Below are 13,627 nucleotides of genomic sequence, written 5' to 3' on the forward strand. Positions count from 1 at the left end.
AAATGGGACATACTCATGGGTTAGTGTGGGTAGGATTGCAGCCTAGGATTGTTAAAAATGTTCCTGCTTGATGATGTCACCTCTGGTCACAACATCACTTCTGGTGAGACCTGACAGATTCCCATTCTAAAAAATGGGTCCCAGTGCTAGAAGTTTGAGAACCACAGAGCTAAGCTGCTTATCTGTCTCCCCTCCATCATGGGGAAACCTAAACTTTGGGACAAATATAATGCCACACTTTTGCACTCTACTTTGCAAAATGAAGTAGATGACCATACTAATCAGAGTAAAGACTTGTCCAATAATAGTTTGGTCATCTACACAGGTTCACACCCAAATAGAAATGAGTAGCTGACGTGTTTAAGTGGAGAATGTTAATGAAGAAGACTACAGAGCTCCTTGCTCACAATACAAGGCAGCTGAGGTGCATAATAAGGGGACCATGGGCTACATTTGAAGACAGTTGAGAAGCCTCAGGGAACCAGATTCAAGGCTGATGATTTTCTCTTCCTACTTTATCACTGCACTTTGCACAAACATGATACTTAGTTTTACAACCTTCTGATCACACCCTACTACAATCAAAGGACCAGACAAAGAATACCATTTCAACAAATCATTAGGGCTGTGTACACTTTGTACCTAAGTAATCAAACCCTACACCAAGAAAAGCAAAATATTGCAAACTTTACTATACATAGCTTTTTATGCTAGTTAATGGAAAGGTAAAAAATGATGTAAGACACTGAATTCTCACCCCCTAACCACTAGAAAGTCTGCTTCAGAGATTACCATGCAGTGCCCACAACATATCAAGTTTACTCTTGCAGTCTCAATAGGTTGAATGCTTATTTAAAATATACAAATTCTCAAGATGTTAATGTTGCATCCAAGTTTGGTGATAGCTGCAAAATCCACAAAACCCAACTTCCTGTGTGCCCAAAAGGCACCACCCCCCGAGACTGCAGTTTATAAATAAAATCTTTATTATGGTCTCAGACCTGCATAAGACTGCAGTTTGCAAACTGGCATTCAACACTTGAAGACTAGACACCCAGACACATTACTGATCATATTCCCAAGCACGCCCATGTTGTCCTCCACAAAGTGAAGGGAGAGCAGAGGCAAAAGGCAACAAGAACTTTTCAAAAGAAAACTAAAAAGTAATCATTGCGTTCCACAGTAACCCCATTTTTGTACAGAGAACTGAGGTGCCATTTCAGGACCTGAGCAAAGTTGAAACCTTCCCAGATGGGAATGAAACCTTCTGATCACTAGCTCAAAGTATCTTAATTCAACTGCTATCTCTAAAATTAAACACTTAGGAACCAAAACCTCAACGAAATCTAAAACTTTCATAACTGGAGAGGTTAAAAATGTCTGCTAAGTTTAGTTTGGCTTTGCTGCTGACACAGGGCCTAATCCTAGCTGACTTTGCAGTGCTGACGTAGTCGTGCCAATAGTGTATGAACTGCATCCTGCATTAGGTGGGAGGCAGTGTCAGAGGCCTCCTGTAGTTAAGGGAACATTTGTTCCCACACCCTGGTGTGCAATATGGCTGCATCAGTGCTGGAAAGTTGGATAGGATTGGGCCCACAGTTTGATAAATTCAACATTTTAATGACCTATCAAAAACACTTGCTGATCTAGGTTTCTTATCTTTCATCACTTCCTCGACAAACCTTCCTGAAAGGAAAACACAATTTGAAAAATCTCAGTGGACTGGCTGCCCAGGTGTCAAACTGAGACCCTCCAGGTCTTCACAGCCCAACACGTAGGAAGGGCTAGCTAGCCAGGACATATTCTGTGGCCTCTTGCCTTCCTGCTGGAACATTCTTTTCTTTTCCTACAGCAGACTATGATTTCACACACATACGCAATCCCTTCTACCTTGTTCAACCAGCAAAAACCAGGGTGAACATATTCTAAGCACCTGATCTTTCAGGTGCCTAAAAATATGGTTTTAGTTATTACAAAAATCTAGAGCAGATTTTTCCAGCCCTGTTTTCCAAACTGTTTACTAGACACTGCGTAAAGCTCCTGGAAGTCTATAAAGCCTTCTACAGGACCCAATATTTACATGGTATTAAGAAGTTCATCGGTCGTTCTGATAACTGTCTGGGAAACTTTTTAAACTATCAACAATTGTCAATAACGTAAGCCATGGGGTGGCCAGCCTGTGTGTTTGCATGAACAATGGAAAACAATTTGTAGGAAGTTTTTCAAAACCAAAGAGGCACCGTTGCCCAAAACTGCAACTTAAACAAGCATTTTCAGGAAGAAAAGTGGTGGGTTATGATGGGCAGGCCCAGCTGCATTAAAAGAATAGAGAACGTCCGATATTCTGACCTCATCAAAAAACTGCTGAGTTTTGCGCAATATGAATTTTAACTCTGTCAGCTCCAGGAAATTCCTTTTCAGGGCTTCCTGGTTGGTGTTTATCTCTTTGAGTTCATTTTCAATTTTCTCAAAGTTTGCCTGGTAAAAAAAGGAGAAGGAAATCAGAAAAAAAAACCCGTCAGTGATTGCATGTTCAACAACTGTAAACAAATCTTTACTGTATGAAACCACAAGTTCCTTTGGGATTAAAGCTAAATACAAATACAATTCTATAATACAAACTCTGCTACACTGAAGATAAAATTGATTTTTCTTCATACAAACGACACAAAGTTTCCAAGCTGCTTGTTAACAAGTATATTCCCAGCTCCCCTTTCCTGATCAACCAAAAGTCTGTAACAGGGTGGCCATACTTGCTTAAAGTAAGAACCACATACAATAAACTTCAGATGTTTGAGAGCTGCAATATTTAAGAAACGTTTAAATTCTTAAATACATTTACTCACCATGAACATTAAACCTATGCTTTATTCCAGTGAATTCTCAGTTTATAGATGGTAAATTATAACGTTTGAACATTTCTTATTTACCATTTAAATTGTAATGCAAAAAGGAGCTCAGTCAAAATAGTTCCAAGAGCCACACATTATATGTCAATGAGCCACATGTGGCTCAAGAGCCACGGTTTGGCCACCTGTGGTCTGTAAGACCTATGCCAACATTTAAGAATTTGAAACATACCCCTCACCACCAAGAGATGCTACATGAGCCTGCCCTAGGTTCTTAGATCAGTGGTTTTCAAACTGGTGGGTTGCACCCCACCAGTTCATATAACGCTTCCGCATCCCTTTAAGGGGAGGGGGAAGGGCGAGGCAGCGACATGTTCCCCAGGATCACATTGCTGGGGGGGGGCGCTTTTACTTACTGTGTGTTATGGCAAGCAGCAGGAGGTGTGCAGAGCCCCATGCAGCCCTCCACAGGGTTCCCCGAGGCTTGGAATCTTCAGAAATAGCAAGTACAAGCCACCTCCTGGCTGCACTGGCAAACTGGAAGTGGTTTGCGCTTGCTATTTCTGAAGATTCCAAGCCTCGGGGATCTCTGCAGAGGGCTGCATGGGGCTTCCCACATCTCCTGCTGCTTGCCCTAACACACAGTAAGTAAAAGCACTCGCCTTAGCAACACGATCCTGGGGACTGAGTCGCTGCCTTCACCCCTCCCCCACAAAGACTTGGGAGTAAAGCCCCCAAAAAGTTCGCGAATCACTGACTTAGATAATCAAAAGAGGTTTGTTCCATGTTTCCTTGCCCTTAGAAGTGAGGTGTGCAGCTACACATGAGAAACTAACAGCCGCTTCTAGGCTCTGGAGCTCTTAACGGTTCGATATGTCTTGCTGTATTTTGATCTTTCAGCAGAGAATACATGCCTCTTATTTTAAAGTGGTGTTGATGCCACAGCAGGTTCGTACCCGTTTTGCTTCCCGTATCTCTCTAGCTGAATCCTAAGATTAACAAGGCTAATCTAAGTTAGTCATAACCAACTTGTCTCACTGATTTCCGGAGAGCTTAATCACAGCTTACTTTCTAAGGATACAAACTGTGACATGCTCCAACTGTTATTCTAAACAACAATTAATTGTTGTTTTGCTTGTTCTCATTCGTTTATTTCACACAGAAAGACATAATATAAATATTCTTAATCAATAAATGCTATTTAAAACTGCTGTCACATCTTTCTTCAACAAAGAATTTAAGAAGCCAGGTGCCTCAACCGATGTCCACACTGGACTTGTGTTTGTAAGTCTTTCTTCAGAAGCAACTTCTCCAAACTAGGAATTTCCTCTCCAGGAAATATAAAGCTGCAAGGCAAAAATTTAAGTTTCTACAAGGCCATTTTAACCAAAAGATTCTTTACCTCCAAATCAATCATATCTCTTGGGAATGGCACCTCTGGATTCTCGCCAGTGTCCGCTATAGGAATGTTGGCTTTCTTAATCTCCTTTTCCACAAACCCTGAAAAGGGAAAGAATTACCAGTAGGGATAGGCGGCAGCAGGACATTGCAATATAAAGTGAGAGAAAAAGAAAGGAACCCCAAAAGATCTGTATACCGACATCATACAAATGAACCTCTGCCACCCACCCACCATGGCTCCCACCACCAACACACAAACGTCTATGAACAAGCATTTCTTTTTTATCCCATTTATAAGATACAATAGATAAGAGTAAGCATATAAGAGACAGATGATTAACACAAACTCTTTGTGTTATTTAAATAGCAAATGGGCAACAGTACATAGGAGCCTTAGGGCCCAATCCTATTCAATTTTCCAGTGCCGGTGCAGCCGAGCTAATGGGGCATGCACTGCATCCTGAGGTGGAGAGGTAGTAACAGAGGCATCCGCAAGGTATTGGAACATTTGTTCTCTTACTTCGGGGCTGCATTGAGGCTGCACCGGTGCTGGAAAGTTGGATAGGACTGGGCCCTTAATCAGAACCGAAAGACAAGGATCTACATGCCACTCTCCTTTGCCTTGCACTTAGTGATTCTGATCAATTAGCTATCCCACAATAAGGGCTTCCCAAATTTCCACTGGCTACTCCAGAGCTATTAGATGTTGAGCTATTAAGCATTTGGCAGTTACATCACACTTGGCAATCAGTTCCAGTCTTGGGTTGTTTTTGTTGTGTTAAATGATAAACAACATGCATCAAGATATCCTGCCGACTAACATAGTCACCAAGCCAAGGAGTTGTTAAAATGACCCACAGTACAGAAAAGACAAGAGCAAGCAACAACATACTGAGTTTCCTGTCCATCTCTTCACACCGCCGGACTTCATTAACAAATTTACGCTGAAACACATTCACATCAGGGTTTAGCTGCAAGACAGAAAAAAATAATTCCTATTAATATATAGTTGTATGTATAGAAACCGAGATTCACCTGCTGCTTGCATCTGGGGCCATTCCCTACTTGGCTGAATTGCTGTGATGTCATTAAAAGTTTACAAGCATTCCCGATGCTCAGAGGCATTGCTAGTAACAGGAAGCTGAAAAACATGCAGATCTTGTGAAGTAAAAACAACATTAATTGCTATTTTGGGTCCAAGGGCAAGTGGGCTTGTGTGCTGTTAACAGGTATAGACTTTCCAGGTTGAGATACTGTAGGTTGCAAAGATCAAAAAACAAATGTCAAAGGAAGCAACCTGATCAATGAGTGGGAGAAAAAAATTTCCCCCCCCCCCACACATTTTGATGTTTTCCAAAGTGCAGAAAGCAGTGTTATAATGTAAGTTTTGAATAAAAACCACATAATTATAAATTAGATTTGCTTTAAGAATATACTAGTAAGTGATATAGGTGTTATAGTTTCAGTAGATGCAGCTACAGCCATTATCCATGCACCCGTTTGCGTATCCGTTTGCGACGGATGTGAGGACCGCATGGTGACTTGCCTGCCTGGTGCGAAGGTTGCGGACATCACTTCTCGTCTAGACAGGCTGGTAGACAGTGCTGGGGGAGAGGTAGCGGCTGTGGTGCATGTCGGCACCAACGACGTGGGCAAGTGTAGCTGGGAGGTCCTGGAGGCCAAATTTAGGCTTTTAGGCAGGAAGCTGAAAGCCAGGACCTCAAAGGTAGCGTTCTCTGAAGTGCTACCTGTTCCACGCGCAGGGCCAGCTAGGCAGGCGGAGATCAGGGGTCTCAATGCGTGGATGAGACGGTGGTGTAGGGAGGAGGGGTTTAGATTCGTTAGGCACTGGGGAACGTTTTGGGACAAGCGGGGCCTGTACAAGAGGGACGGGCTCCATTTGAACCAGAATGGAACCAGACTGCTGGCGCATAACATTAAAAAGGTGGCAGAGCAGCTTTTAAACTGATCCCTGGGGGAAGGCCGACAGGAGCCGAGGGGCATCCGGTTCGGGACTCCTCATCCCTATGGGATGAGGATGGGGAGGTTAGAGAACAACAAGACAAAGGCAGGGTAGGAGAAGAAATTGGGAAAGGTAGGGAGATGGGATGTGATAGACAGTTTGGCACAATGAGAGGATGCGGGGACAAAGGAGCGAATAAGCAGCCCATCCTGGGGCATTCCGTGTATAAATGCTTTTATGCGAATGCCCGAAGTCTACGAGCAAAGGTGGGAGAACTGGAATGTCTGGTGACAAGGGAAAATATTGACATAGTGGGCATAACGGAAACCTGGTGGAATGCGGAGAATCAGTGGGATACCGCAATCCCGGGCTATAAACTCTACAGGAGGGACAGGCAGGGGCGTGTTGGAGGTGGGGTGGCCCTTTATGTTAAGGAAGGGATAGAATCCAGCAAAGTAGAGATTGAAGGTGGGTCCGACTCCACCGTAGAATCTCTGTGGGTTAAATTACCAGGCTTGAGCAGCGATGTAATACTGGGGGTGTGCTATCGTCCTCCAGACCAGAAATCTGATGGGGACCTTGAAATGAGGAAACAGATCAGGGAGGTAACAAGGAAGGACAGGGTTGTAATCATGGGGGACTTCAATTATCCTCATATTGACTGGGTCAATTTGTGTTCTGGTCACGATAAGGAAACCGGATTTCTTGATGTGCTAAATGACTGTGGCTTAGATCAGCTAGTCACGGAGCCCACCAGAGGACAGGTGACTCTGGATTTAATTTTGTGCGGTACGCAGGACCTGGTTAGAGATGTAAACGTTACTGAGCCATTGGGGAACAGTGATCATGCTGCGATCCGTTTTGACGTGCACGTTGGGGGAAGAATACCAGGCAAATCTCTAACAAAAACCCTTGACTTCCGACGGGCGGACTTCCCTCAAATGAGGAGGCTGGTTAGAAGGAGGTTGAAAGGGAGGGTAAAAAGAGTCCAGTCTCTCCAGAGTGCATGGAGGCTGCTTAAAACAACAGTAATAGAGGCCCAGCAGAGGTGTATACCGCAAAGAAAGAAGGGTTCCACTAAATCCAGGAGAGTGTCCGCATGGCTAACCAGCCAAGTTAGAGAGGCTGTGAAGGGCAAGGAAGCTTCCTTCCGTAAATGGAAGTCTTGCCCTAATGAAGAGAATAAAAAGGAACATAAACTGTGGCAAAAGAAATGTAAGAAGGTGATAGGGGAGGCCAAGCGAGACTATGAGGAACGCATGGCCAGCAACATTAAGGGGAATAATAAAAGCTTCTTCAAATATGTTAGAAGCAGGAAACCCGCCAGAGAAGCGGTTGGCCCTCTGGATGGTGAGGGAGGGAAAGGGGAGATAAAAGGGGACTTAGAGATGGCAGAGAAATTAAATGAGTTCTTTGCATCTGTCTTCACGGCAGAAGACCTCGGGCAGATACCGCTGCCCGAACGGCCCCTCCTAACCGAGGAGTTAAGTCAGATAGAGGTTAAAAGAGAAGATGTTTCAGACCTCATTGATAAATTAAAGAGCAATAAGTCACCGGGCCCTGATGGCATACACCCAAGGGTTATTAAGGAATTGAAGAATGAAGTTGCAGATCTCTTGACTAAGGTATGCAACTTGTCCCTCAAAACGGCCACGGTACCAGAAGATTGGAGGATAGCAAATGTCACGCCTATTTTTAAAAAGGGAAAGAGGGGGGACCCGGGAAACTATAGGCCGGTCAGCCTAACATCTATACCGGGTAAGATGGTGGAATGCCTCATCAAAGATAGGATCTCAAAACACATAGACGAACAGGCCTTGCTGAGGGAGAGTCAGCATGGCTTCTGTAAGGGTAAGTCTTGCCTCACAAACCTTATAGAATTCTTTGAAAAGGTCAACAGGCATGTGGATGCGGGAGAACCCGTGGACATTATATATCTGGACTTTCAGAAGGCGTTTGACACGGTCCCTCACCAAAGGCTACTGAAAAAACTCCACAGTCAGGGAATTAGAGGACAGGTCCTCTCGTGGATTGAGAACTGGTTGGAGGCCAGGAAGCAGAGAGTGGGTGTCAATGGGCAATTTTCACAATGGAGAGAGGTGAAAAGCGGTGTGCCCCAAGGATCTGTCCTGGGACCGGTGCTTTTCAACCTCTTCATAAATGACCTGGAGACAGGGTTGAGCAGTGAAGTGGCTAAGTTTGCAGACGACACCAAACTTTTCCGAGTGGTAAAGACCAGAAGTGATTGTGAGGAGCTCCAGAAGGATCTCTCCAGACTGGCAGAATGGGCAGCAAAATGGCAGATGCGCTTCAATGTCAGTAAGTGTAAAGTCATGCACATTGGGGCAAAAAATCAAAACTTTAGATATAGGCTGATGGGTTCTGAGCTGTCTGTGACAGATCAGGAGAGAGATCTTGGGGTGGTGGTGGACAGGTCGATGAAAGTGTCGACCCAATGTGCGGCAGCAGTGAAGAAGGCCAATTCTATGCTTGGGATCATTAGGAAGGGTATTGAGAACAAAACGGTTAGTATTATAATGCCGTTGTACAAATCTATGGTAAGGCCACACCTGGAGTATTGTGTCCAGTTCTGGTCGCCGCATCTCAAAAAAGACATAGTGGAAATGGAAAAGGTGCAAAAGAGAGCAACTAAGATAATTACGGGGCTGGGGCACCTTCCTTATGAGGAAAGGCTACGGCGTTTGGGCCTCTTCAGCCTAGAAAAGAGACGCTTGAGGGGGGACATGATTGAGACATACAAAATTATGCAGGGGATGGACAGAGTGGATAGGGAGATGCTCTTTACACTCTCACATAATACCAGAACCAGGGGACATCCACTAAAATTGAGTGTTGGGCGGGTTAGGACAGACAAAAGAAAATATTTCTTTACTCAGCGCGTGGTCGGTCTGTGGAACTCCTTGCCACAGGATGTGGTGCTGGCGTCTAGCCTAGACGCCTTTAAAAGGGGATTGGACGAGTTTCTGGAGGAAAAATCCATTATGGGGTACAAGCCATGATGTGTATGCGCAACCTCCTGATTTTAGGAATGGGTTAAGTCAGAATGCCAGATGTAGGGGAGAGCACCAGGATGAGGTCTCTTGTTATCTGGTGTGCTCCCTGGGGCATTTGGTGGGCCGCTGTGAGATACAGGAAGCTGGACTTGATGGGCCTATGGCCTGATCCAGTGGGGCTGTTCTTATGTTCTTACCCAACCATTAAATAAAAAAGTTTTAATTTTTTTGCAGATTGTGTTTTTTTAAAAAAGCACAAAAATGAGAAGTGCAGAAAGTGGCATTAGGTGGTTTTATTTCATCATCACAATTTTCTCCCACCTCTAGTTATAGCACATTCAGTTAGCTGCTGCCAAAGGTAGCACTGCTGACAGTTACCTACACAGGCAGCTCAATCCTAAATAAATCGCCACGTGATGAAGCAGCAGGGGCAGCATAGCTTCTGCTGTATCCCATGGGGGATTTTGGCCACTGGAAGCCTCCTTGAGGTAAGGAAACATTAGTTCTCTTTCCCCAGGGTAACCCCCAGCAGCTGCCACAGGTCAACTTGTACCAGCAATTGAGCTCGCACAGGTCCAAGTCCAAGACAATCTGTGAAGGCGAATCAAGCCAAAGAAGGGAGTCAGGATTTGGCATATGCTGCCGCCACCACTAAACCTGCTCCCCTCCCAGGCAGAACACGCATTCCGCTGGTGTAAATGCCCATTAGGATCGGGCCAAGGATCTAGATTTTTCAGCAGCATCCTAGAAAGAAATAATCCCCTTCAAATACAGAAAAGATCACCACAACACAGTCAACTGTATCAACAGTTACAAACAAGTACATACATCTCGAAACTGGACCTTCCCAAGTTCTCCCAATTCACTGACACAGCAGTAAGCAGCTTCAGACTGGAGGAATAGCTGTGCAAGGGTCATCTCTTCACTCCGGAAGAGCTCCCCCATGGTGCAAGCGAAGTGTCAAACTATGGCCAGAATCTTCTTAAGACCTTAAAAAATAAAACAAAATGCATAATGGTGAGACTCTTCAGAAAGTTATAAGGCCTATTCTTTCTCCCCCTGAGCCCATAGTGGATACATAATGCAGTACTACTCTTACCGTAAGAGACATTTTCTTGGGAATACTCCAAGTATTCATGTCCTTCCTGATAACTGAGAACCAGGGCTCAAACACAGGAGAGCAACATAAATACTTTCATGGCCAACATTCCTAAAATTATTCCTAAAATTATTCAGATTAATAGGCTGTGGTTGAATAAAACCATTTTTAACTGACATTGTACCTGCTGCTATAGTAGGCATTTTCAAAGGCTATACCAAATAGCGTTTCAAACTGAGTGTACCTGAAATCAACCATTATATACACCCCTCAGAGAAAAAGCCATTTTCCCAATTAATTGTCACTAAACAACTGCTGGCACCTAGTGAAGTCACTGCTGTTCTTAAAGCAGATCAAATTAACGGCTGAAAAAGTATGACTTCATCATTGCTTTTTCAACTAAACCAGGGCTTTTCAAACTGGAGAGTCGCAATGCCCCAGCCTGAGGGCCCTGGCCTCTTTCTCCTTAAGGGGCGGGGCAGCAAGGAGGTAGCAACGCGATCCCCAGGATCGTGCCACTCAGGGGGCTGCAGGGGCTTGGCTGTACTTATCAGAACCTCCTGCAGTCTCCTGGGGGTGCGGGGAGACCTGCGCGACTGTCTGCAGAGCTTCCCCAAGCTTCAGAAGTGAAACTGGAGTGATCACACTCCACTTCCAGTTAAGTGGGGCTGAAACCGAGGCGGGGCGCAATCGCTCCACTTCCACTTCTGAAGCTTCGGGGAGCCCTGCAGACAGTCGTGCAGGGCTCCTTGCACTCCCAGGAGGCTGCAGGAGGCTCTGGTAAGTACAGTTAAGCCCCTGCAGCCGCCTGAGCAGCACAATCCTGGGGATCGCATCACTGTCTTTCCCCCGCCGCCTTCCACCCACTCCAGCAAGGACTTAGAGTGGTTTTCAAACTCCCTGTGAGTTTGAAAACGGCTGAACTAAACAATCATTTACAGGTTATAAAACGATTTCCAGTTCCCCAATCTCAGCTTCAACTCTGCAAGTGCTTTGATACTGAGGATTTTTGTAATCCTGGGTGACAGCATAAATTTGAGGGTCCTGGTGACTTATAAAGCTAGGCTGCCTTCATAGCATCAGCAAGGATAGGACCTTTTCAAGAATCACTGATGGAATGCATAAGGCAGTCCAACACACATAAGAGAATGCCATGGCTTCTGAACTCTCTCTCAGCTCCAGGTCTAATGCTTCATTCTCCTGGCCCCTTTAGATTTCCACGCTTAAAGCCTATCACATGGCATCTAATCATTTTTGCAGGTTGCTGCCCTAGAAACACAAGCAGCAGCCTATCAGCTCACAGCCATCATGAGGAAAGAGCATTACAGTCACACAGTACTGCAGCAGATTTAGTCAGCTGCACAGGAACTCAGTGTCCATTTCCCCTGAGGAAGGGAGAGCATTCAGGTATCATAGACCACAAACATTACTCAGTGAAAACAAAGACTGCTTGGTTTTAGCTCTCCAGTCACATTAACAAAATGGACAGTGAACCATTAACTGCAGACATACCACAGCAGGAGGGAATGGGCTTTACCAGAATCCACAAATGTTTGTACTGCCCAATTTTAACATATTATGGAGCAGTAGAAATAAATGATTCTGTTTCCCCAGTCTGGAAAATGCCTCTTTCTAACAGCTAAGGAGATTCACCCAGTGGTTGCTCTTGCTTCCTACTGGTACCCTAAGCATTTAAACACATCAGTGCACAGAATGGGGCTACTTCCCATTTAAGAACCTACAGGACAGAAAGCAAGCACTCTAAAGGTTTGTTTTGCTTAGAAGAAAAGTGCAAAAAAAGGTTCATAAGACTTACTTTCAAGTCAAAAAATATCTTAACATTCTTAACTATTTCAAACAAAAACTACGCACAGAACATGCAGCTCATTGATAGACAGTAACCAACCAGTAATCTACAACATTCACCCCTTCCCATTACACTGGATGTTAATAGAGACAGAGCCTAGAAGTCAAGCACAAAAATTAAAACACAGTCCCAAAGCTGCCATCTTAAGTTTTATGGCCCTATCACCAAGAGATGGGGGCAATTCAAGGACACAACTGCTGACTTATCACTGAACCCTAAGCTTGTCTGCCTAGATATCTAGTGAACAAAAGGAAACTTAATGCCTCCATTTTTGTATCCTTCTCTCCTTACAGAGAAGAAAATGAATTACTGCACTTGTCTGCAGCAAAACATAAAAGGGAAAGACAGGCTTCTCTATGACTCATCAGAAATAGGGTCTTCCTGTCATGCCATTCTCTACCTCTTAACATCACTAAAGGAAGACACAGGGCCCAATCCTATCCAATTTTCCAGTGCTGGTGCAGTTGTGTCAGTGGGGTGTGCGCTGCATCCTGAGTTGGAGAAGCAGTCACTGGGGCCTTCTCAGGGTATGGGAACACGTGTTCCCTTACCATGGGGCTGCACTGTAGCTACACTGGGGCTGGTAAGTTGGATAGGATTGGGTCCACAGTCACCCTGTACTACCACAAAACTGCAGGGGCAGGAAACACCACATCCGCTCATAAATAAAACCATGTTCTCAAAGTCTCTTCCTCCTTTACCCACTCCCACCCCATATAACAGTTCACCATGGTCACCAGCAACCCCGCATCCCACCTAGTCTGCTACCCCAAACATGAATCCAGCGTCCCCTGCCTACAAGAAGATAACACTCCATAAAAATTATCCAACACTATAAAATAGTATAGAGCAGGGGTGTCAAACATAAGACCCAGGGGCCGTACGCGGCCCGCTGAAGCTTTTCAACTGGCCCTTGAGCTCTCAGCTGCTGAGCAGTGCTGAGGTGGCACTGCTGAAAATGCAGCCCGCATGATAATTGGGCTCTACCATATCCAGTGGCATCACTAAGGGGGTGCGGACCGCACCAGGCAACACACACATGGGGGGTGACGTGCACTGGGGGGGTGACACGCTAAAATCGCGTTGGTCAGGAGTAACCCCATCAAATTATATACCGTTGGATGCAGAATTTCAAGAGGAATGCGATGCAAGAAACCAGAGTGAACTATCCCCTTTCTATCAAAAGTTATGGCCAAAAAGCCAGAAAACAAAAAATGCATGGAGCCCTAAGGAAAGTGAAACAGCTGTATCACATGTTTACTCATGAGTAGGCAAACTTGCCTTAGTCCTTGGAAAGGGCAAGCTGAGAGGAATCTAACACCAGAATGGTCCTGATCCAATGAATGCAGTCCCAAAAAACACCTGAGAAGGAAGTCCCTCCCTCCAAGCAGATGAATGTATTGAGCCCTATGGAAAGCAAAACTAAGCCTCATG

General features: G+C 44.9%; 1 protein-coding gene across 2 annotated transcripts in view; it reads right to left on the reverse strand.

Annotated features, from left to right (window-relative positions):
* Positions 1-13,627, reverse strand: part of ATP6V0A1 (ATPase H+ transporting V0 subunit a1) — a 57,991-nt gene that overhangs the window by 42,262 nt on the left and 2,102 nt on the right. For both annotated transcript variants that reach the window (XM_066628297.1, XM_066628296.1), the window contains exons 2-5: positions 10,056-10,216; positions 5,143-5,221; positions 4,252-4,349; positions 2,350-2,478 (exon numbers count right to left, since the gene is read on the reverse strand). In XM_066628297.1, the coding sequence (XP_066484394.1) occupies positions 2,350-2,478; positions 4,252-4,349; positions 5,143-5,221; positions 10,056-10,172 (423 nt within the window). In that variant the 5' untranslated portion in view covers positions 10,173-10,216. The remainder of the gene's footprint in view (positions 1-2,349; positions 2,479-4,251; positions 4,350-5,142; positions 5,222-10,055; positions 10,217-13,627) is intronic.

This window comes from Tiliqua scincoides, chromosome 5 (genome assembly GCF_035046505.1).
Source record: "Tiliqua scincoides isolate rTilSci1 chromosome 5, rTilSci1.hap2, whole genome shotgun sequence".
Taxonomy (NCBI): Eukaryota; Metazoa; Chordata; class Lepidosauria; order Squamata; family Scincidae; genus Tiliqua; species Tiliqua scincoides.